The sequence below is a fragment of the Chiloscyllium plagiosum genome, chromosome 15 (assembly GCF_004010195.1).
Source record: "Chiloscyllium plagiosum isolate BGI_BamShark_2017 chromosome 15, ASM401019v2, whole genome shotgun sequence".
NCBI lineage: Eukaryota > Metazoa > Chordata > Chondrichthyes > Orectolobiformes > Hemiscylliidae > Chiloscyllium > Chiloscyllium plagiosum.
This window is the reverse complement of record NC_057724.1, coordinates 6,638,074-6,659,251: the sequence shown is the minus strand read 5'-3', so window position 1 is coordinate 6,659,251 and position 21,178 is coordinate 6,638,074. Positions and strand designations below refer to the sequence as shown.

At 42.1% G+C, this 21,178-nt stretch overlaps 1 protein-coding gene across 1 annotated transcript in view; it reads left to right on the top strand.

The window, feature by feature from the left end:
- Positions 1 to 21,178, top strand: part of LOC122557537 (sodium- and chloride-dependent neutral and basic amino acid transporter B(0+)-like) — a 53,023-nt gene that overhangs the window by 6,374 nt on the left and 25,471 nt on the right. Inside the window, exons 2-7 of the mRNA XM_043705283.1 lie at positions 1,195 to 1,348; positions 3,092 to 3,223; positions 7,725 to 7,892; positions 15,298 to 15,394; positions 17,527 to 17,659; positions 19,213 to 19,353. Of these exons, the coding sequence (XP_043561218.1) occupies positions 1,195 to 1,348; positions 3,092 to 3,223; positions 7,725 to 7,892; positions 15,298 to 15,394; positions 17,527 to 17,659; positions 19,213 to 19,353 (825 nt within the window). The remainder of the gene's footprint in view (positions 1 to 1,194; positions 1,349 to 3,091; positions 3,224 to 7,724; positions 7,893 to 15,297; positions 15,395 to 17,526; positions 17,660 to 19,212; positions 19,354 to 21,178) is intronic.

Here is a 21,178-nt window from a genome sequence, read left to right as displayed (position 1 = left end):
GTTGGAGGCGTGGGGGAGGGGGGATGTGCTCAGCTCAAGGAGGAGGAGTGAGGCACACCATGTTTGGAATTGGGAGGGCTGTGCTGGACAGAGTTGAGTGTTGGTGAAAGACCAATGGGTGGGGAATGGAGCATCCATAAGGCTTGGTGATTGGGCGAGGTGGGGGTTCTGGTGTTGATTGAAGGCTGTCAATGGAGACCTTTTCACAAAACAATGTCTCACCTGAAGCCTGAACATTGTCCCTGAATTCCTCCCATGAGCAAAATGGCCTCAACTGGAGAAAGGATAGGCCAGCCAGCCTCTGCTTTCACCAGTCCCACCTCCCAACTGTGAAGAGGCTTGTGGGAAGGCCAGCAAGAAATTGTCAGTGCTTCCTCTGCCTCCATCTCAATGTCACTAATGGGAGAATGCAGAATTCCAACTCTTATTTTTGCTGTCAGAGTTATTTGCTCTTCCAACATTAACATTCCACTTGGGCAAAAGTTTTGTGACTTCACTGCAATGGTGACCTCCCTCTTTGCCTTTTGTTCTTTGACATCGTTGTTATTGAATCCCACCCAACCTAAGTCCAGACCTCCCTTTCCTTCATTGTTCTCTCCCTCCATTCATTACATTTTTATCCTCTGTCACTTTGGAATGAGAATTAAATTTGGCTTGAAACGATAACTGTGTATCTCCGTGCACAGAATCTGTCATGTGCTCACAGAACTTTCTGTTTTCATTTCAGAACATTGGTAGTCTTTGCTCGGATGTTTTTTGATTTATCCCACCCCTTTGTGGTATTTAAAATGCCCCAGGATCCAAATTGCATGCTCATTCAGAATATTAGGTAAATCATTAACCCGTGTTCCATGAACCCATAACATTTCATTGACATTTCCCTTTTATCTCCCTTAGTTTGTCACTCCTTGTGAGTCTCTGGGGACTGCTTGCAGTACTAGTCCTGTCCACTATACCTTGTGGCGCTGCTAAGATTAATAGCTCTCTGTGCCCCGAGATGGGTTGGGAGGTGGGGAGGGGTGAGGTGTGATGTCCCATCTCCGCCAAATGGTGAGAAGGTGACATTCCTGGGGTGGTGTTGGTAGGGCAAGGATCATTGGCATCAGCTTTCTAGGTTGGCAAAGGTAAATTTTTCAGCACCACTTCTGCGAAATTCTAACTTTCCAAATATGTTGTTTTGTTCCTCACCTATAGACTAAAACACCTAAGGACTTAGGGACAAATGACGAAAACATACAGCGAGGTAACTGGGCCTTGAAAACTGACTACTTGTTCTCAGTGATTGGCTACACTGTGGGACTGGGTAATGTCTGGCGATTCCCTTACCTGGTTTACAAAAATGGAGGAGGTACTGTAACGATTTTACAATAAAATGTGAATAATTTATTGATTTATGCAGGCGACAGATGGCCATACCCCCACACTGGGGAGACGGTGACATTATATTAATATCTTTCGCAAGTAACCTCAAGATTCAGGCTGTTGAAACTCTGGCCACGCAGATTAAGTTCAACCAATTAATAAAGAAATCGGAGTTCGAATGCTTGGCTCTGTAATGGTGACCATGAACCTGCCTAAAATTTAAACAAATTTAAAATCTCTACTCTGGCCTGTGTGTGGCTAAAGATCTGTGAATTTTAGCTGCACTCACATCCGATTAACAGACAAAAAATAAGTTCCTGAATTGAACAGAAAGCAGAAGAATGAAAAAAAAACATTAGCAGAAGAACGTGGGGACAGAATCTTTGTGCATTTTTAAGATTGAGATAGATTATTGATCAGTCGGGGAACCAAAGGCAATGGGGAATGTGGACATGGGGAATGTGGACATGGGGAATGTCAGATTAGCCATAACCTTATTGAATGGCTCGACAGGCCGAGTGACCTACTCTTGCTCCTATTTCTGTGCTTCCACATTGTCCCTGAACTCGTCCCACCAGCACGATGGCCTCAACTGGAGAAAGGATAGGCCAGCCGGCCTTGGCCCTCACCGGTCCCGCCTCCCAATTGTGAAGAGGCTTGTGGGAAGGCCAGTGAGAAGTTTTCAATGTTTCCGCTGCCTCCACCTACAACCTCACTGATGGAATAATGCAGAAATCCATCCCTTATTTTTGCTGTCAGAGTTATTTACACTTCTACCATTAACATTCCACTTGGACTAATTGGGTGCCATTTTTCTTGCATTAGAACTAGGAATAAAAGCGCTTAAATTCTGAGTTTATAAAAGGTACTGTGTAAATGTAAGCCTTTTTGCATGGCGCTGAGGTGTTGGACAAAATATTTTAAGTTATAAATGTGAATGTCCTGGTTACTTTTCCATGTTGTGAAATAATAGACTTGTGGGGGGGGGAGGGCTGGGCATTCTGTGACCACCAAGGGCAGTTCAGTTTGTGGGGGGAAGTGGCAACCCATGCAGTCAAACAGCTCCAGCCGGAAGATACCACGGGCAGACTTGTCAGGTACTGCAACTTGCTGCTTAGGCCATAATGATGATAAGATCGAGTGGCTTGATCAGGTCACTGACCAGTTCTCTGGCAATGAGGCCGGACCCGTGGTAGGGGGAGGGCATCAGAAAGGATGGACCTTTGTCACTGGGTGACAGGGAAGGGCATGTGGCTCTAACTGCTACCTATTTCCCAGCATATAAAGGCACTGTCATTGAGCTCCCCATGCTGCATTATAGAAGGACTGTGTAAATTCATTGGAATTCAAAGGCCTAAGTGATACAAGCACACAGCTCTGAGTTACTTCCCAGTCTCTTCCTGCATTCAGTGTGTCATGCATTAATTTAAAAAAAATAATTTACTTACCTGGACAATTTGGCTCGGTGGCCAATCATATTGATCCTGCTACCTCTTACCTGCTGCTTGGGGCACTGGACTATTGATGCTCCCCAACTAACCAGGGTTGGCCTGGCACCCACCCGTTGCCCATGACCCCTGACACAAAATCTGATGAAATCCAAAATCTAACACAGCCTCTGTTCCAAGGCTATAGGTTTGGAGGGATTTCCCACTCCATCAATGTGTGTACAGCCGTGACCGTTCCCCTGCCACAGTAATCTTTTTCTGCGCTAACTGTTGCCTTGCAGGTGCTTTTCTAATTCCCTACATACTCATGATGGCACTTGCTGGGTTGCCAGTATTTTTCATGGAATCGGCCTTAGGGCAGTTTGCCAGCCTCGGACCTGTTCAAGTGTGGAAGGCTGTTCCCATCTTACAAGGTCAGTGTCGCCACATAGCAACACAATTTCAGGGGCTATCCGAAAAGACAGTTTTCAAATTGTTTTGGCGTGAGACCCCTGGGGGTACCTACTTCTGCAGTGAAACTCCAAACAAGTAAAGCTTGAATCTGCCACATGCACAGGGAATGTGCCAGGCATGTTGGGATATTCCCATTGCCTTACGGCGGCCCCAAACACCGATATTATGTTGTTGGGCGCGTGAGGGGTTTGGTCCCCAGCTCCATGTCATTACTAGGTTGAAAATATGACAGCTCAAAACTTGCCACAATTTTCCATTACAATTACATCAAGTTCATTTGGGGTCAATGAAATGTTATGTCCTTACCTGCCTCCCACCCCAGGTGCTATCTGGTAGCTGGGGGGCGAGGTGGAATGGGATGTCTGTCAAACTCTCACTATCAATCGTTTGGCAGATGCCACATGGTGAGATTACCTGTGGTAAGGGTGATCTTGGCTATTGCTGTCCATGAGGCAGGATGACCCACCTCCAACAATTGCTGGCTGATCAAAGGGCTGCCAGCTACTGGACTGTAGCAGTGCCAATGTAAACAGTGGCCACTAAACATTCAAACAATTTGGACCTCTCAAACCTTCCAGCCTGCTCTGCCATTTAATAAAATCATGGCTGATCGATAGAAATGAATTGGGGTATAGGGTGGATTCGAAAAGTGTGGCACTGGAAAAGCACAGCAGGTCAGGCAGTATCTGAGGAGCAGGGCCATTGATGTTTCGGTCATGAGCTTTTCATCAGGAATGTATAAGATGGATTGAGTGGGAGTGTAGGGTGGAATTGAATAGGGATACAGGGTGGAACTGAATGGGGGTGTCGGGTGGAATTGAATAGGAGTGTAGGGTGGAATAGTATAGGGGTGTAGGGTGGAACTGAATGGAGGTGAGGGGTAGAACTGAATGTGGGTATAAGATGGAACTGAATGGGGATGTAGGGTGGAACTGAATGGGGTGTAGTTTGAAATAGTATAGGGGTGCAAAGTGGAACTGAATGGGGGTGCAGGATGGAACTGATTGGGGATATAGGATAGGGAGTAACAAGGGACTCCATTTTGAGGCTGGTGGTCTTTTGAACAGGCCTTGCAAGCTTGAGATTCCCTCTCTGGTGAAGAGTCTCCAATCAGGAGGCATATGCTATGCTTTCACACGACACAATCTGAATTTATACTCTTTCATGTTCTCCATTCAGATTCTTGGAAAATTCCACCTCTTCGTCTAATCATTAAATGCCATTTTGTCATTCAATTTAACGACTACCTCTTGCAGTAGCAGCCATTTGCCAGCACATGCTAATAGTCTTTGTAAATCATTTATATACAATTCCCAAAACCTTTGAAATGAGGCAAATGAAACATCCACATATTCAATTTGAAGTTGTCAATGCAGAATCTTTAATGTTTTAAGTCTGAGAACTGGCTAGATGTATAGTTGGCTCACTTCTGTCCTGCTACAGCCCTGCTTTTGCACCCAAGTGTACATTGATGGTGTCAGCGAATGTTTTGTTAACTACAGTCCTAGGTCTGAGTTGGAAGATTGTGAGTTCAAGCCCCATTCCAGAGAATCTAAACTGTGTCAGGTTTCAAAAGAATGTTTTGCGCATTTAAAATGATTTAACTTGAGAAAATTGCAGGAACATTCAACCTATGTTTAGTTACTTCCTGAAAATCAGATTCAAAAATACATTGGATTCACAAATGTGTATACTAAACATCACATGCAAAGGATCAGCCCCAAGTTAATTATAGGCCTGAGTGGGTGCTAGCTGGAATGTAAATTTCCTTCTTATGACACCTTTAAATACTTTTCCTGAGAGGACCTGGGTTATTATATTGATGGGATCATACTGCCCTAAAGAAATGCTCCTGATAATAGTTACCTCGAGGTGTATCAAATTGTTGTGTAAATGATGGAGTGAAGTCTGTCCTGATATTATTCACTTTCCATGAGCTTTTTCATCAAGTTTTGCACCCATCCCCTTGTATCTCATCCTACAGCATTCCCCTGGGTAGCTTTATAATGTCCTTGTAGCATCCTTCAAATCAGCTTTCTGAGGTTTTGTTCTTCATTCTGCTCTGCGATCAATTATTTATGTTCAGAGCTGCTCAAAATGGTTCTGTCATTCATCCATTCTAACTCCTTATCATTCTATTGAAACACAAAGTATTTTACTGTGGTCCTACACACTTACTGACACATCCCAAAGAGCCCCTAATTAGACAGAACATAGAACATTACAGTGCAGTACAGGCCCTTCGCCTCTCGATGTTGTGCTGACCTGTCATACCAATCTGAAGCCCATCTAACCTACACTATTCCATGTACGTCCATATGCTTGTCCAATGACGACTTACATGTACTTAAAGTTGGTGAATCTAGTAACATTGCAGGCAAAGCATTCCATACCCTTACTACTCTCTGAGTAAAGAAACTTCCTCTGACATCTGTCCTATATCTATCACCCCTCAATTTAAAGGTATGCCCCCTCGTGCTCACCGTCACCATACTTGGAAAAAGGCTCTCCCTGTTCACCCTACCTAACCCTCTGATTATCTTATATGTCTCCATTAAGCCACCTCTCAAACTTCTTCTCTCTAACGAAAACAGCCTCAAGTCCCTCAGCCTTTCCTCGTCAGACCTTCCCTCCATACCAGGCAACATCTTAGTAAATCTCCTCTGCACCCTTTCCAAAGCTTCCACATCCTTCTTATAATGCGGTGACCAGAACTGTACACAATACTCCAAGTGCGGCCGCACCATAGTTTTGTACAGCTGTGGTATGACCTCATGGTTCCGAAACTCGATCCCTCTATTAATAAAAGCTAAAACACTGTATGCCTTCTTAACAACCCTGTCAACCTGGGTGGCAACTTTCAAGGATCTGTGTATGTGGACACCGAGATCTCTCTGCTCATCTACACTACCAAGAATCTTACCATTAGCCCAGTACTTTGCATTCCGATTACTCCGACCAAAGTGAATCACCTCGCACTTGTCTGCATTAAACTCCATTTGCCACCTCTCAGCCCAGCTCTGCAGCTTAACTATGTCTCTCTGTAACCTACAACATCCTTCGTCGCTATCCACAACTCCACCGACCTTAGTGTCGTCTGCAAAGTTCCTAACCCACCCTTCTACGCCCTCATCCAGGTCGTTTATAAAAATGACGAACAGCAGTGGACCCAACACCAACCCTTGCGGTACACCACTCGTAACTGGACTCCAGGATGAACATTTCCCATCAATCACCACCCTCCGTCTTCTTTCAGCAAATGGTGAACTGAAAGATTCAACACAGTGTCTAGTTGAAGTTATTTGTTGCTTTTAGGTCATAAAATCGTAGAATCCCAACAGCGTGGAAACAGGTCCTTCAGCCCAACAGGCCCACACTGGCACTCCAAAGGAAGGTTTCAAGCCCCTTCCCCATATTTCCCATGGCTAACCAACCTAGCCTGCATGTCCCTGAACACTATGGGCAATGTGGCATGGCCAATCCACCTAACCTACATGTCTTTGGACTGTGGGAGAAAACCGGAGCACCTGGAGGAAACACACACAGACACGGGGAAAATGTGCCATCTCCATACAGTCATCTGAGGGTGGAATAGAGCCCAGGTGCTGTGAGGCAGCAGTGCTGACCACTGAGCCACCGTGCCATCTATAGGTCCTATAAACCATCTGTAGGGCCTCATTCTCAAACACAATAATGGTATGGGAGACCCTGTGTTCAATCACTTCCAATTATCTTGTTTTTCAGGTAGAAAGAAGCTTATAACAGCTTCACATATATGAACAAAAGCAGTTTCACATCACTTGGAATTTTTTGTTTGGCCCTGCAAAGGATGCTGGTTTATAAATTATAATCAAGTTTTTAACTTGTGTCAAACCTGTGATCTAGCAGTTGGAGGGAATGCTGCTTTGTCAGAGGAAATAGCTTTCAAATGACACATCAAGGTGAAGTCCTGTCCACCCTCTTGTTTAAAATATCTTACAATAACATTTTGGAGGAGAGTGGCAGAATTTCCCACAATTCGTCATCAATGTTTATCCCACAATGTTCATCAACAGACCATCATATTGTTTTCAGGAAGGAGTTAGATAGAGTTCTGAGGGCAAACGGAATCAAAGGATATGGAGAAAAAGTGGGAACAGGGGACTGAACTGGAGGATCAGCCAGGATCACGTTGAATGGCTGAACAGGTTCGAATACTCTTGTTCGGTTTTGTTCCTATACAATTGGAATCTGCATATTGGCTACGAAGTTTCCCCATGTTAAAACAGTGACAGCACATCAGAAGTTACCTAATTGGCTGTAAACTGGCAACTACTAATTGGGTTCTCCCTATCTTTCTTGGAATGATCTATTTGCAACGGAATAAAATTGTTTAGTCTGACTGGCTTGCATGCTTGTGAATATTAAAGGGTTTACCTGTACTGTTCCATTCTGAACTCTTCTTTTTGCTCATAATTGAAGGTATGGGTCTCCTAACCTTTTCTGTGTCAGCATTTCAAGGCCTTTACTACAACTGCATCATCACCTACTGCCTGTTCTACTTCATTATTTCCTTCCAATCGCCTCTGCCATGGAAAGACTGCTACAGTTGGTGTGAAAACGATAAAATCTGCCACAAGACTCCCGCAGGTACTGTGATAACTTCAAGAAAGTGTAAAGCCTTTGCCTCTGATGATTTATCATTCTGTTTGGTTGAGAAAGCAATGGTATTGATTGCCGGCAGCAAGGGTATAAATAATGCTTCCATAAATGCAAGGAGGTAAGATAAAGATGTCAGAGAGCGAAATAATATTGGTATATTTGTGATCTATTTCACAAAGAGTTATCGTATGGAAGTATAATGAAGCTATTAGTGACACCAACAAGGGAATGGACAATAGCTATAATCCTGTACTCCAGGTTCTCATAGAAGTCACATCTTGGGATTTACTTCTTACCAAACAATGCTAACGTTGCTGATCCAACACCAGTGTACCATTGATGCAGTATGCATGTTTAACAGGGAAGCAACTCAGCAAAGTTACTGCGACTGCACCCCTCCTAAATCACCTATCTCTACTGACCATTATTCCAGATGAAGGGCTTATGCCCGAAACGTTGATTCTCCTGCTCCTTGGATGCTGCCTGACCTGCTTTTCCAGCTCCACACTTTTGACTCTATCTCTACTGACCACCTCTGTCAAGAACATTAAGAGTGGCAATGCCCTAGAAAATCATTAAGTTTTCTCCAAACCATACATCTTCCTGATCTGGACATACATTGCCAGTCTTCTGCATTGCTGAATTGATATTCATTGCCGAACACCCTTGAGAGGTGTCGAGCCAACATTGCAAAGATGGCAACAGTTCTAGTTCTCAGCATAACTGGGAACAGATACTTCATGTGAACTTACCTGTGTTAACTAATTTCCAAATAGAAGTGTGCCTTGTTAGGAGGACCAGTGGACAGAGTCACCTCCAATGGTCTTTTATTTGTGCTCACATGTTGGCACTGGTGTTCATTTTCAATGTTTAAGCAAAGACCTGCCGTTGTCAATTTTTGCCCTTCAGGCAGGTCAAATAAATGACACAGAGGCAGAGGTTTCTGGAATACCCTCACAATCAACAAGTGATTAGAAGAAAGCAAACAATAATTCTGGGTTGCACATCAGTTTATGTAGATCTTGCACCTTTACTTTAAGTTTATACAACCACAAGCAGGATCCTCATACATACAAGCACAAGCTAGAAGTTAATTTGATTGAGGCTTGACTTAACTTTTGATTTACAACTGACCAAGTTATCCTTTCAAATACTGCTGGAAGTATCCTTTACATTATCTTCTCTACCTCTTTCAGGGTGTCAGCAGGTACCTTATTGTCTTATAAAGATTCCCATTAGTACAAGGTGCCAAATGAAATGTTGATGTCTTTGTCTAAACCATGGAGTAAAATCTTGCTTAATGTTATCCACCCATCATGAGCTACTAGAGTTTCCCACATAATTTATTCCTTTGATCACGTAGGTGTTTGCATTATCCTCCCTTATGCTACTCCCAATGATTAATGCAAGAACTCCTTTTGATCTTCCCAATCTGGCTTTCAAAGAGATTCAAAGAAGAGTCATATTAACACTTTCTCTACCCCAGATGCTGCCAAACCTGTTAAATTTCTCCAACCATTTTCCAGCTGTTTTACTATTAGTACTTGCCTGTTGCTAGCTGTTTATAGTAGCTGGCGGGTGCAACAGGTCCTCTTACTTATACACACCGATTAGTGCTAGAATTCCAGTCAAAGTTGATTCCAGTTCCTCTGAGCCCAAGAGGAGGCTTTGCATCCAATTCACATCCAACAACCTGCTCTGAAGACTCTGCTCATGTTCTGACAGCTGTTACAAATTCCACCACAACAGCTGACCCCAAACTGAACTCTAACCCAACTATAACATTTTAAAAATAACCAGCAGCATAGTAAATAAAACAACCTGCAACTTAGCAGCACAGTCTACAAATGTTTATTTTCTAACACAATCCAATTGTTTGGTCTGACCCGTGGTCCAGCCTAACTGTGGGGGGGAAAGAAAGCAATTGGCAGCATTCAGCTGGCAACATTACCTCGCAGTCTCTTATTGGCTTTGTGGGCCTCCAAGGTCCTCACTCTTAACACTGTCGTTTCTTTTTCTTTTTCTAATATACTAATATCATTGTTATAGCTATATTTGAAAGCAACAGAAAAACAAATTAACAAAAAAAAAGCTGGAGACCCGAATCCAAAATGAAAACTTTAATATCATTGTAAAGATTATAAATGCTCACGAATTCAGACATAGAATAAAGCACCAATATTGGCTATTTTCTAACCGAGACTAAAATCCCTACAGTGTGGAAGCAGGCCATTCGGCCCACTGTGTCCAAACCAAACCTCTGTAGAGCATTCCTCCCAAACCCACCCCTCTACCCGATAACCCCACATTTCCTACAACTAATGCACCTAAGCTGCCCACCTTTGGACTGTGGGAGGAAACCCATCACCCGGAGGAAACCCACACAGACATGGGGAGAATGTGCAAACTCCACACAGACAGGTGCCCAAGGGTGGAATTGTACCTGGTGCTGTGAGGCAGCAGTGCTAACTACTGGGTCACTGTGCCACCCTTCAATTCTGCACTCCAGTCAGTTGCTGTTCATGCAAATATCAACTAAACACCTTTCTCCTTCCACTGCTGAACATCTTGAGATGCTCAATTCGAGCACTCTATTCTAAGTCACACCATAGTACTCAGCTGTTTTAAGTTGGTTACAAATATATATTCCCAAAACAAAGCACCTATCTAAGTCAGTCAGTGAGGACCCTGTTTCAGCCACTCCTTCATTAGCCTGCTCCTTCAATGCATCATTTGAAGATAAATCTGCTCAAAGCATGCAGCTACAGCATTTCAAACTGTATTATTATATTTATTATTATATTTCCTTTGTTTTCTCCTTTTTTGGTTTGGAACTGAGAGTTGTAGTTAAGAGTTGAACTTTGAGCTTTGATCCACAGATTGCAGTTCTACCTATAACAGGAAGGCCAGAAACGAGGTCTGTTATTAATAAATAAATAGATGAGAGGAAAAAGACATGGGGCGACACAATCACTTTTAAATGTAACAAGATCTGAACAATATCCAGGCTTGAGGTGTTCTACCTATAACAGGAAGGCCAGAAACGAGGTCTGTTATTAATAAATAAATAGATGAGAGGAAAAAGACATAGGGGCGACACAATCACTTTTAAATGTAACAAGATCTGAACAATATCCAGGCTTGAGGTGACAATAAATCCAGCTACAAACTGCAATTCAGATTAGACTCGCACACATAGAAGATGTGAGACACTTTTGTTATCCAATAAATGCATACACTCACTTGTTCGCTTCCTCAATGTAAACGCATCCCTTTTACTATCCAGGAAGTTTTTTTCTCTGATACTATGTATTAAAATAATTTTGCATGAGTACAGAAATATTGACAAAGCGATCTTTAAATCCTTTCAGACACACAGAAAACACATATGTTATTGCTTCAAAACTAAAAAATCCAAATGAAAATTCATATGAACATATATACAATATACATAAACTACAGACTTACATCACAAAACTCACTGACTTTCCCTTCTTTTCCATTATCAATTCTTGTCTTCAGTCTCATCTTAAAGTGTGACATTTATACTAGTCGCTGTCTCCCCTTTTATGCACATATAGTCAGTACTTTGCTAGTTTGATCTCAGATTCTATTTCCTCACTTTTCATTCAAGTCACGTTTTGCTGGTTTCTAAAGTTCTCCAGAACCTTTGGGATGTCACCAATGTTTGCAGCATTAAAAGTCTTTTGTTTTTCATTATACTATCCTTAACTTCTGAGCTGCTGATGGTACATCCTTCTCATAGAGTACTTGTTGTCAATGAAATTTATGTTTTTTGAGAGTTATGAAATACTTGTTTAAATGTCTGCCACTGTAAATCAACAGGAGCTTTTAGCTTACTTTTCCAGACTACTTCAGCTGAGGTTATTCTCAAAACTCTATTTGCCTTTATTCAACTCTAAGACCCATAATTCTCATATTCAAATTGAATGTGAAATTCCATGCAGTTATGATCACGAGAGAATCCTTGATGGTGAGAATATTCATTAATCATGCTTAATTGCCCTTTATTAGGTCAGAACTAGCCCATTGGTTTTTCTTTTAATATATCATTCTAATTGGCTATATCAAATACATTTTATGAACCTGTTGTTGAGACCATTATTATATTTCCTTTGTTTTCTCCTTTTTGGTTTGGAACTGAGAGTTGTAGTTAAGAGTTGAACTTTGAGCTTTGATCCATAGATTGTGGTTCTACCTATAATAGAAAGGCCAGAAACGAGGTCTGTTATTAATAAATAAATAATTATATAGATGAGAGGAAAAAGACATAGGGGCGACACAATCACTTTTAAATGTAACAAGATCTGAACAATATCCAGGCTTGAGGTGACAAGTGGCAATTAACATTCGTGCCACACAAATGCCACGCAATGACCATCTCCGTTAAGAGACTATCTAAGCCTCGCCTTGGTTCACAATTTTAGATGTTACCATCAGTGACTCCCCCACTATCAACATCCTTGGGGTTACCCTTGACTAGAAACTCAACTGGACTCACCACATAAACACAATGTTTACAAGAGCAGGTTCAGAGGCTAGAAATACTGCAGCAAGTAACTCACCTCCTGACTTCCCAAAGCCTGTCCACCATCGACAAGGCACAAGTCAGGAGTGTGATGGAATACTCCCCACTTGCCTGGATGAATGCAGCTCAAACAACATTCAGGAAGCTTGACACCATCTGAGACAAAGCAGCCTGCTTGGTTGGTACCATATCCATAAGCTTCCACTTTTTCCACCACCAACAGTCAGTCACATCAGTGCATACCATCTAAAAGATACACTGCGGAAATTCATCAGAGATCCATGGACAGCACATTCCAAACCCACGACCACTTCCATCTAGAATGATAAGGGCAGCAGATGCCTGGGAACACCACCATCTCCAATTGCCCCTACAAGCTATTCACCATCTGGATGTGAAAATATATCGCCAGTCCTTCAGTGTTGCTGGATCAAATTCCTGGGAACTCCATCCTTCAGTGCATTGTAGGTCAACCTGTAACATGTAGACCATAGCGGTTCAAGAAGGCAGCTCATCACCACATTCTCAAATGCAACTAGGGGACTTGTTGAGAAGTTGCATGTTAAAACACTGAGGTTGTTCCACTGGAGTTTGTTATTGCAACCTTATAATGTAAACATTATACTACTTCAGGGAAGAAACTGTAATAGCTAATCCTTTATCCTGAATATAAACTGAAGAATATAACCAGGAAATTAGTATAACAATTAAGAATCTAGTAGAAGGAAGAATTGAATAGTTTTGATTTGCTTAATAGTTTATTATTTAAGTATTATTAACCTTGTCATTAGGCATGTTACTGAAAATTGACACAATCATTATATTTCTTTTTTTCATGTCTAGTTTGGAACTGAGTTGCACTTGAGAATTGGACTTTGAGCTTTGACCAACAGCATATTTTTTTTTTAAGAAAGGATTGATGTTTGATATTTGGAACTGACCTGGAAAGATAAAGCAATTTAAATACTGTTCTATGACCGCTATAGATGAACATGCATTGAAATGTTATGCTTAGCGATTGGCAGCTGGTTGGATATAGAATTGGTCAATTAAATAATGACAAGGTGCCAGTCAGTCAACCACAAAGAATGTTGGGCAGCATGGTGGCTCAATGGTTAGCATTGCTGCCTCAGTGACCTGGGTTCGATTCCAGCCTCGGGCGACTGTCTGTGTGGAGTTTGCACATTCTCCCTGTGTCTGCGTGGGCTTCCTCCGGGTGCTCCAGTTTCCTCCCACAATCGAAAGATGTGCAAGTTAGGTGAATTGGCCATGCTAAATTGCCTATAGTGTTCAGGGATGTGTAGGTTAGGTGCATTAGTCAGGGGAAACGTAGAATAATAGGGTAGGGGGAAATGGGTCTGGGTGGGATACTCTTTGGAGGGTCGGTGTGGACTGGTTGGGCCAAATGGCCTGTTTCCACATTGTAGGGATTCTGTGAATTCTATGGAAACGAAAGCTAAACTGCACTCTGACTGTTTTGGGGCAAAAGCAAGTGCTGCTTTGACAGGACCTTATTATTTGGTCCTGCTTCTCTTATTTTTCAGTTACTGACTTATTGAAAATCCTGAGCAAAAAACTCCAGTCTATAAAAAAAATCCGGAAAAGTGTTTGGTAGGTGTTTGCATTAACTGTTGATTTCAAAATTCAAGCACAATACAACCTAATATGCCTGTAATACAACCCATCAGATTTCATGAAGCCTTAGCATTCATTGTTGAAACCGTTATCGTACTGGCAAGTTATGATTCTTTCATTTCTTTTCCTGTAACTGTCCATCTGTCAGTATGTGAGTGGGGGTTGGTGACAAAGAGGGTTGAAGTTGGATCATAGATAATTAATCAGATTGCCTTGTGTTCTGTGTTCTGCTAAAATTACATTAATAATAATAATACATTGACAATTTGTGTTTAAGTTATAAACTTTGTATCTGAAATCAATTATTTGTAAAATCTAGTTAAGAATAATTGAGCAATTTCGAGGGTTATCAAATGCTTTAATTTCACTGCAATATGAATCCAATGTATGACTCTAAATGTCCCCAAGACTACACTTGCTAATCTGATATTTCAAATTTGCAAGAAGATTTAAATTAGTCATGGTAATTAAAATACTTGCCTTAATAGCTCTCAATATTTTACAGTTTTAAATCTGTCCTACATTGCAGTTGTGTTATGGGGCTTTTCAATACATCGACCAGTCATTTTGTTTTTTCACTTGATGTTCATATTTCCAATCAAACTGATTCCAGACCTTGATCTTTGAAGCAAAGATCATTCTCATAGCTGCACGAATGTAACCCTTTGTCAGAAATCCCCTCCATCTTCTTTTGTATTTCTTTCTACACATTTGAAATATAAAATATCCTTGAACACGCATTCCAAGCCTTGGTCACCCTGCAACTGATAATAGTGTCCTCACAATCCATTCAGCTATAAAGAAAAATAATATTTGAACTCGAGCAAGAATATAAGTGACCTTGAGAGAAAAATTCCCAAGAAGTCAAGACTGTGTTCAATGCAGCAGATATTGTTAGGGTGGACACATTTTAAAAAGTGTTAAAACACTTTTTTATAATGTTTCGACCAAAGTAAAAGGAATATTCTCTTGATATTAGCGGAGTTAAAAGGGAATTGATTTTTATTTAACAGGGCGATGATATCAATTATACTACCAATTGTTGAGGCTGATTGATTCACTTTTTGAACTACATTTCACATATAATTAAACTGAGAACAAGGTGAAAGGTTGGCTCAGGCCAGAAAGTCTGACACGCAATTCAGGACCAACGTGTCAAATGATGTTCTGCTGTGCCTGATTCTTCATGCATTATTTATTAACTTGCAGATCCCATGTACAATGTGACATCGTCTTCAGAAAGTAACGGAAACAAAAACTGCCAGAATTCGTCTTACCAGAAGAGCCGAAGCGAGCATTTCTGGGAGTGAGTACACCTTCTGCTGACAGCTGGAACTATCAAAGTTAGTGAAGCCAGGGTTCTGAACCAACGGCTTGTTGGTTTACTGAAACTATGCAGAGATTTGAGGGCTGGAGCTGATTTCTGTAGGAAGCATTATTATACAAAACAAGGCTGTGGTTCAGTAGGGAGATCGGTGGAGATGAGTTCAGTATGGCAGGACTAAGCGAAACCTCGACTGCACCAGTTGACCAATTGTCTCTGCCTGCTCCTGCTCTATTGAACTCATCTCCCCTTATTTCTACTCCATCCTGTCCCCTTTGTTCCATGACCTCCCGACATACATTCAAGATAACGCCCTCCACCTCTTCCAAATGTTCGGATTCCCCGCCCCCCCCCCCCAACACCTCATCTTCACCATAGACATCTAGTCCCTCTATACCTATATCCCACATGAGGAAGGCCTCAAAGCCCTCTGTTGCTTCCTCCTCTGCCAACCCACCTAGTCCCCCTCCACTGATACTCTCATTTGATTGGCAGAACTGGTTCTCAGTTGAAAAATGTGGTGCTGGAAAAACACAGCAGGCCAAGCAGCATCTGAGGAGCAGAAGAATCGACGTTTCGGGCATAATCCCTTCTTCAGGAAGGTTCTCAGCCTCAACAACTTTTCCTTTCAATTATCCCACTTCTTACCAACCAGAGGGGTGGCTATGGGTACCTGCATGGGTCTCTGAGCTATGCCTTTCTCTTCATTGGATACGTGGAACTCCATGTTCCACATCCAGCTACACTGGATGCAGTTAGCACATGAAGCATCCTGTTCTCCACTCTGGCTACAGAGAGACTGATCCTCCTACAGCTACTGAGGCATCAGCTTGACACTGTCACCTTTTGGTTTGATTCCTAATGGCCTCGCACATTACATTTGGAAGACACCTGTCAGTTCCAGTGAGAGGATGTGATTTTGAGGTGTTGACCTTTACAATGAGAACCACCAACTTCCCACTGCTTTCATATTGTGTATAAGTGTTCGAATGGATTAATACTGGTGATTGTCCGAAGCATTTGTGATAATCTCATGTGGGCTGAACCCCTTGAGATCTCAAAGAAGTGAGACCTAGCATCTGGTCCTCCTAAAGTCTCTGTCAAACAATATTTCCTATAAATATAGCATATAATTAGTTGTGAACATTCAATAAACTGTACCTTATTATCCACTCTTCTGGTTAAATTAGGAAGTGGTTTTCCTCTACCACACTAGACCACGTAGTTTCGTACACTTAAAAAAGATGGTGGTAGCAATCTACCCAATAAATGGCAGCTTGTGCATCGTAGAGAGCCTCCTGCTGCATGATGTATCAAAGCCACTTTGCAGACTTCCTGTTGCTGGTATAATGTAGCCACCAACCCCCCCGCGTCTATATCCTGATAAGTGGCCTCTCAGCTCACTCATGACTGTGCCTCTTAACCCCACTCTGTGATGCAGGTGCATATATTCAAGTCCATTGTCTCTATCATGCTCCACATTGGTAGTCTTGGTAAATTTGTGAACTGTCTCCCTGGCAAAATGCTTTCCTGCAGGCTTCCATCCTCAGGGGCAATCAATCAGTCTTCACTTCAACAGTGGTGTTTCCCTTTGATAGAGACAAAATAAAGCAGCAGATGCTGGAATCCAAAGTAAACAGGCAGGAGGCTGGAAGAACCCAGCAAGCCAGGCAGCATTTGGAGGTGGAAAAGTCAACGTTTCAGGTGTAACCCTTCCTTAGCACTGGGGGTGGGTGTAGGTGGAGCTGAAGATAAAGGGGATTATGGGGGCAGGGTGATGAAGTGGGGACAGGTGAGACAGGTACAGAGTATGACCTGGCTGGTCAATGGGAGGAAGGAATCCGGTTGGTGGCAGGGAGCAGTGGATGGGATGGGGAGGGAGGTTGTTTGAAACTGGAGAACTCAGCATTGAGTCTTCCAGGCTGTAGACTGCCGAGAAACACCCCCTCTAATGACGACGTCACTATGCACAGTCTGCCAGTCAAAACAAGGCCTTTTCTTTTAACCTCTCTATGTAGCTGCTTGTCCTTGAGAATTTAGCCTCAGATAAGGAGGAAATTCACTCTTCAGTGCAATAAATGCAACCCTAACAGGTTCTGTCATCATTCATTCAGTGTTGTGGTTTTACATCGTTCAAGTTCAATTAATGAGACTGGGAATGTCGTCTGGCATCTAGCTGTCTGTCTACTCGTGACCTGGCTGATTATTCTGCTGGTGCTGTGCAAAGGAATCAAAATTTCTGGAAAGGTAAAATTAATTTTGGAGAACCTTAAACTGCATTTTTACTTTGGCCATGGTGGTCAAAGTTTTAAGGGGTCATGTTTTAAGGTTTAGAGCTCAGAAGCAAGCACATGGTGAGCCCTGAAAGCAACCTTGTTCCCGCTGTTAGGGAATGTGAGCTGAATTTCCAATGTCTGTCGACAAGGCACTGACTCGAGTGAGTGTTATCTTTTGTGTCGCTTCATGGTCAGCTCACTGCATTTCTCTGCAAAGCAATCCAGTCAGGTTTTAGGGCACAGTTGATTGTTACCGCCTCTTGAATATGCCAGCCTTCTATCACGTAGCAGCTCAAGGTCCCCTCACAATGCAATATCTGTGTCTCTCTGATCCTGTCCTTGATATTTAACACCCCCCACCCACTACCAATCTAGCCATTGTCAAATTAAGTGTGACTGACGATGGGATTGTCTGCTGCAGAACTAGCTATTGATCACTCTGCAATCTCCGTTCTCACGTAGCACCACCTGAAACATCAGAGTTCTACTGGAAAATCAGTGCATGAGTTAGCCAACTCATTCAAATGCTTCAGAAACACACCCTCTAATGGAGACAGTCTGCCAGTCAAAACAAGGCCTTTTCTTTTAACCTCTCAATGCAGCTTCAAATTCCCATTTTTGGGGGCAAATGTACATCATTAGCCATACCATAGAGCACCATAGAATCCCAAACAGTGTGGAAACAAGCCATTTGGCCCATCAAGTCCACAGCAACCCTCCAAACAACAACCCACCCAGACCATTCCCCCACCCTATTACTCTACATTTACCCCTGACTAATGCACCTAACCCACATACCCCTGAACACTTCGGGCAATTTAGCATGGCCAATTCACCTAACCTGCACATCTTTGGATTAATTCTTTGCAATTTTGGCGAACATGCCATTTCCTATCATGCCAATCAACAATCCATACATGAAAGCATAGGGAGGGAGAGGCAAATTATTGCATTAGCAGCTGACCAAAAATAAGGCAAAATTAATTTCAAACCAGCTGAGAAATGTGCTCCCCTGATCAATTGTGAATCTTTTAAAGATGCTTGCTTACAAATGTTCTTGCTCAGGCTGCCTCTACCTCTTCGCCATGACTGGGCTGTTTCTGAGCTAAATAGCTTCCGTGACAGCTGTGACTGTGTTGCCAAACTCTTGATTAGTTGTAATCTGAAGCATATTTGCTATCGTAGTTTGTTATTCTTCAATAGATGCGCTTGTTGACATTTTATTCAAGCGCACTAACTTTTAAATGGACAGCCGAAGAAGCATTGACATTCTTGAATCAGCTTCACTATATTCGGTGAGCTATACCAGTTACAATGTGTCACTAATTCACTGATCAATATTAGACTAATATTCTGTTTGGAATCAATCTGCAGCTGCATATGAACTATGCAGTTCATGGCATTATTAGTCCTGGTGTCTGCTTCATTCTCTGCATTGATTTACATCATATTAGTTTTACATTAAATTTTCAGTGTTGTACCAGAAGTACAGAGAAGTCTTAACATACTGCACTTCATGTCCAGGTGTCGTATTTTACTGTGGCAATCCCATACATTGGTTTGATCTTACTACTGATCCGAGGTGTTACTCTGGAGGGAGCCTATCACGGGATCAAATACTACTTTGGAGGGCATTCAGATTTCTCCAAACTGGCTGATATTCAGGTAAACACACCAGGATAATGTATTTCAAGCACATTTCTTAGTGAGTAATGTACTTAATTCTCTTTCTTGGTGGATTTAACCCTATGGTCCAGCTTCTAAAGTTGTGTGTTGCAAGAGACTGAAAGAATTTTGGTGAGAAAGGGAAGGATTCAATCATTGTGGTCCATAAGCCAAACGATATAGAGAGAATGAGGCACAGTTTGGATCATATAAGAAGCTAGGTGGTACATTAAAGAACAGAATTTCAAGGGTTAGAATCTCTAAAAGCTACACACAAATTAGCATAGGGATAAACTGGTTAGGGAGGTGAACGTAAAGTTGGAGGCATGGCACATGAACAAGACATTCCATTTCACGAGACACTGGGACCATCTTTTACTTCAAAAGGATCTATTGGGATGGGTTTCACCTGAACCAAGCAAGAGCAGGCATTCCAAAGGATAGGAGAAATAAAATAGTCACAAGGGCTTTAAGCTAATAAGTTGGAGGAGGTAGAATAACAGTAGTCATAGAGAATAGAGTCTCAATCAGAAATTGTGCGATAGTGACTACAGGAAAAGGGAAAACTTGAAGGGGCAAAGTGATTAAACTGTAAAGAGAAAGAAATAGAGTACACTTAGAGTATTGTGTTCACTTCTGGTCATTACATTGTGGGAAGGATATGGAGGCTTTGGAGAGGGTGCAGAAGAGGTTCACCAGGATGCTGCCTGGATTAGAGGGAATAGGCTACAAGGAGAGGCTTGGGTTGTTTTCTTTGGAGTGGCGGAGTCTGAGAGGAGATTTGATAGAAGTCTATAAAATTATGAGATGCATAGATAGGGTTGACAGTCAGAAGCTTTTTCCCAGAGTTGCAATGTCTAATACTAGGGACAGATATTTAAGGTGAGAGGGAGAAAATTCAAAGGAGATGTGAGGGGCAAGTTTTTTTTACACAGAGTGTGGTAGGATTCTGGAACGCATGCCAGGGGTAATGGTAGAGGCAGATATGATTGGGACGTTTAAGGGATTTTTAGATAAGCGCGTGAATATGCAAGAAATGGAGGGACGTGGACCAAGGGCAAGCAGAAGGGCTTAGTTTAATTTGGCATCATGGTCAGCACAGCAACATGGGCCCATTCCTGTGCTGTATTGTTCTATGTTCTATAAATAAGAAAAGTGAGCTAAATGTTACAGCAAAAGGACAGATTAGGATGCATGTGACCCATATATACATAATCTGGAATGTATGGCAAACAAAAAAAGAGACTTTCAAATACATTATTGTCAATTGTAGACACAAATACAACTCAGAGGGTGCAGCATGCTGGTAGTTACTGAAACATGGGTGCAAAGGATGGTCAGCGCTAGGAACTAAACTGTGGTAAGACACGGGAATTTGATAGAAAGAAGGTGCTGCAACACTGGTGAAAGATGAGATTAAATCAATGATAAGAGATGATATAACACATGAGAAGGAGGCAGACAGTGGAGAGTTCAGGAAAAGCATGATAAAATAGAAAATAGTGGATATTGTACACGGAAAGTTGTTTAGAAATCACCACCCACCATCCATACCCAACCCACGTTGGAGCGGTAAAGAGGCAGAACACATTAATCTACAGAAATTAGATAAGCACGTGGCAAAACGTGTGACATGTTGTGGCACTCCGCACTCATCCTGCCATTGTAAAGGCAGTGGAAAAATTTGAATTTCATTTCACATGCTATTTTCATTGTGGTGGGAATAAATTCGGAACCTGTGGGAATGCCACCATTGCTCTTCAGGAAGCTGCTGTGTAGTGGGAAACCTATTGACAACTTCAAATGTCATTATTAAACAAGTGAC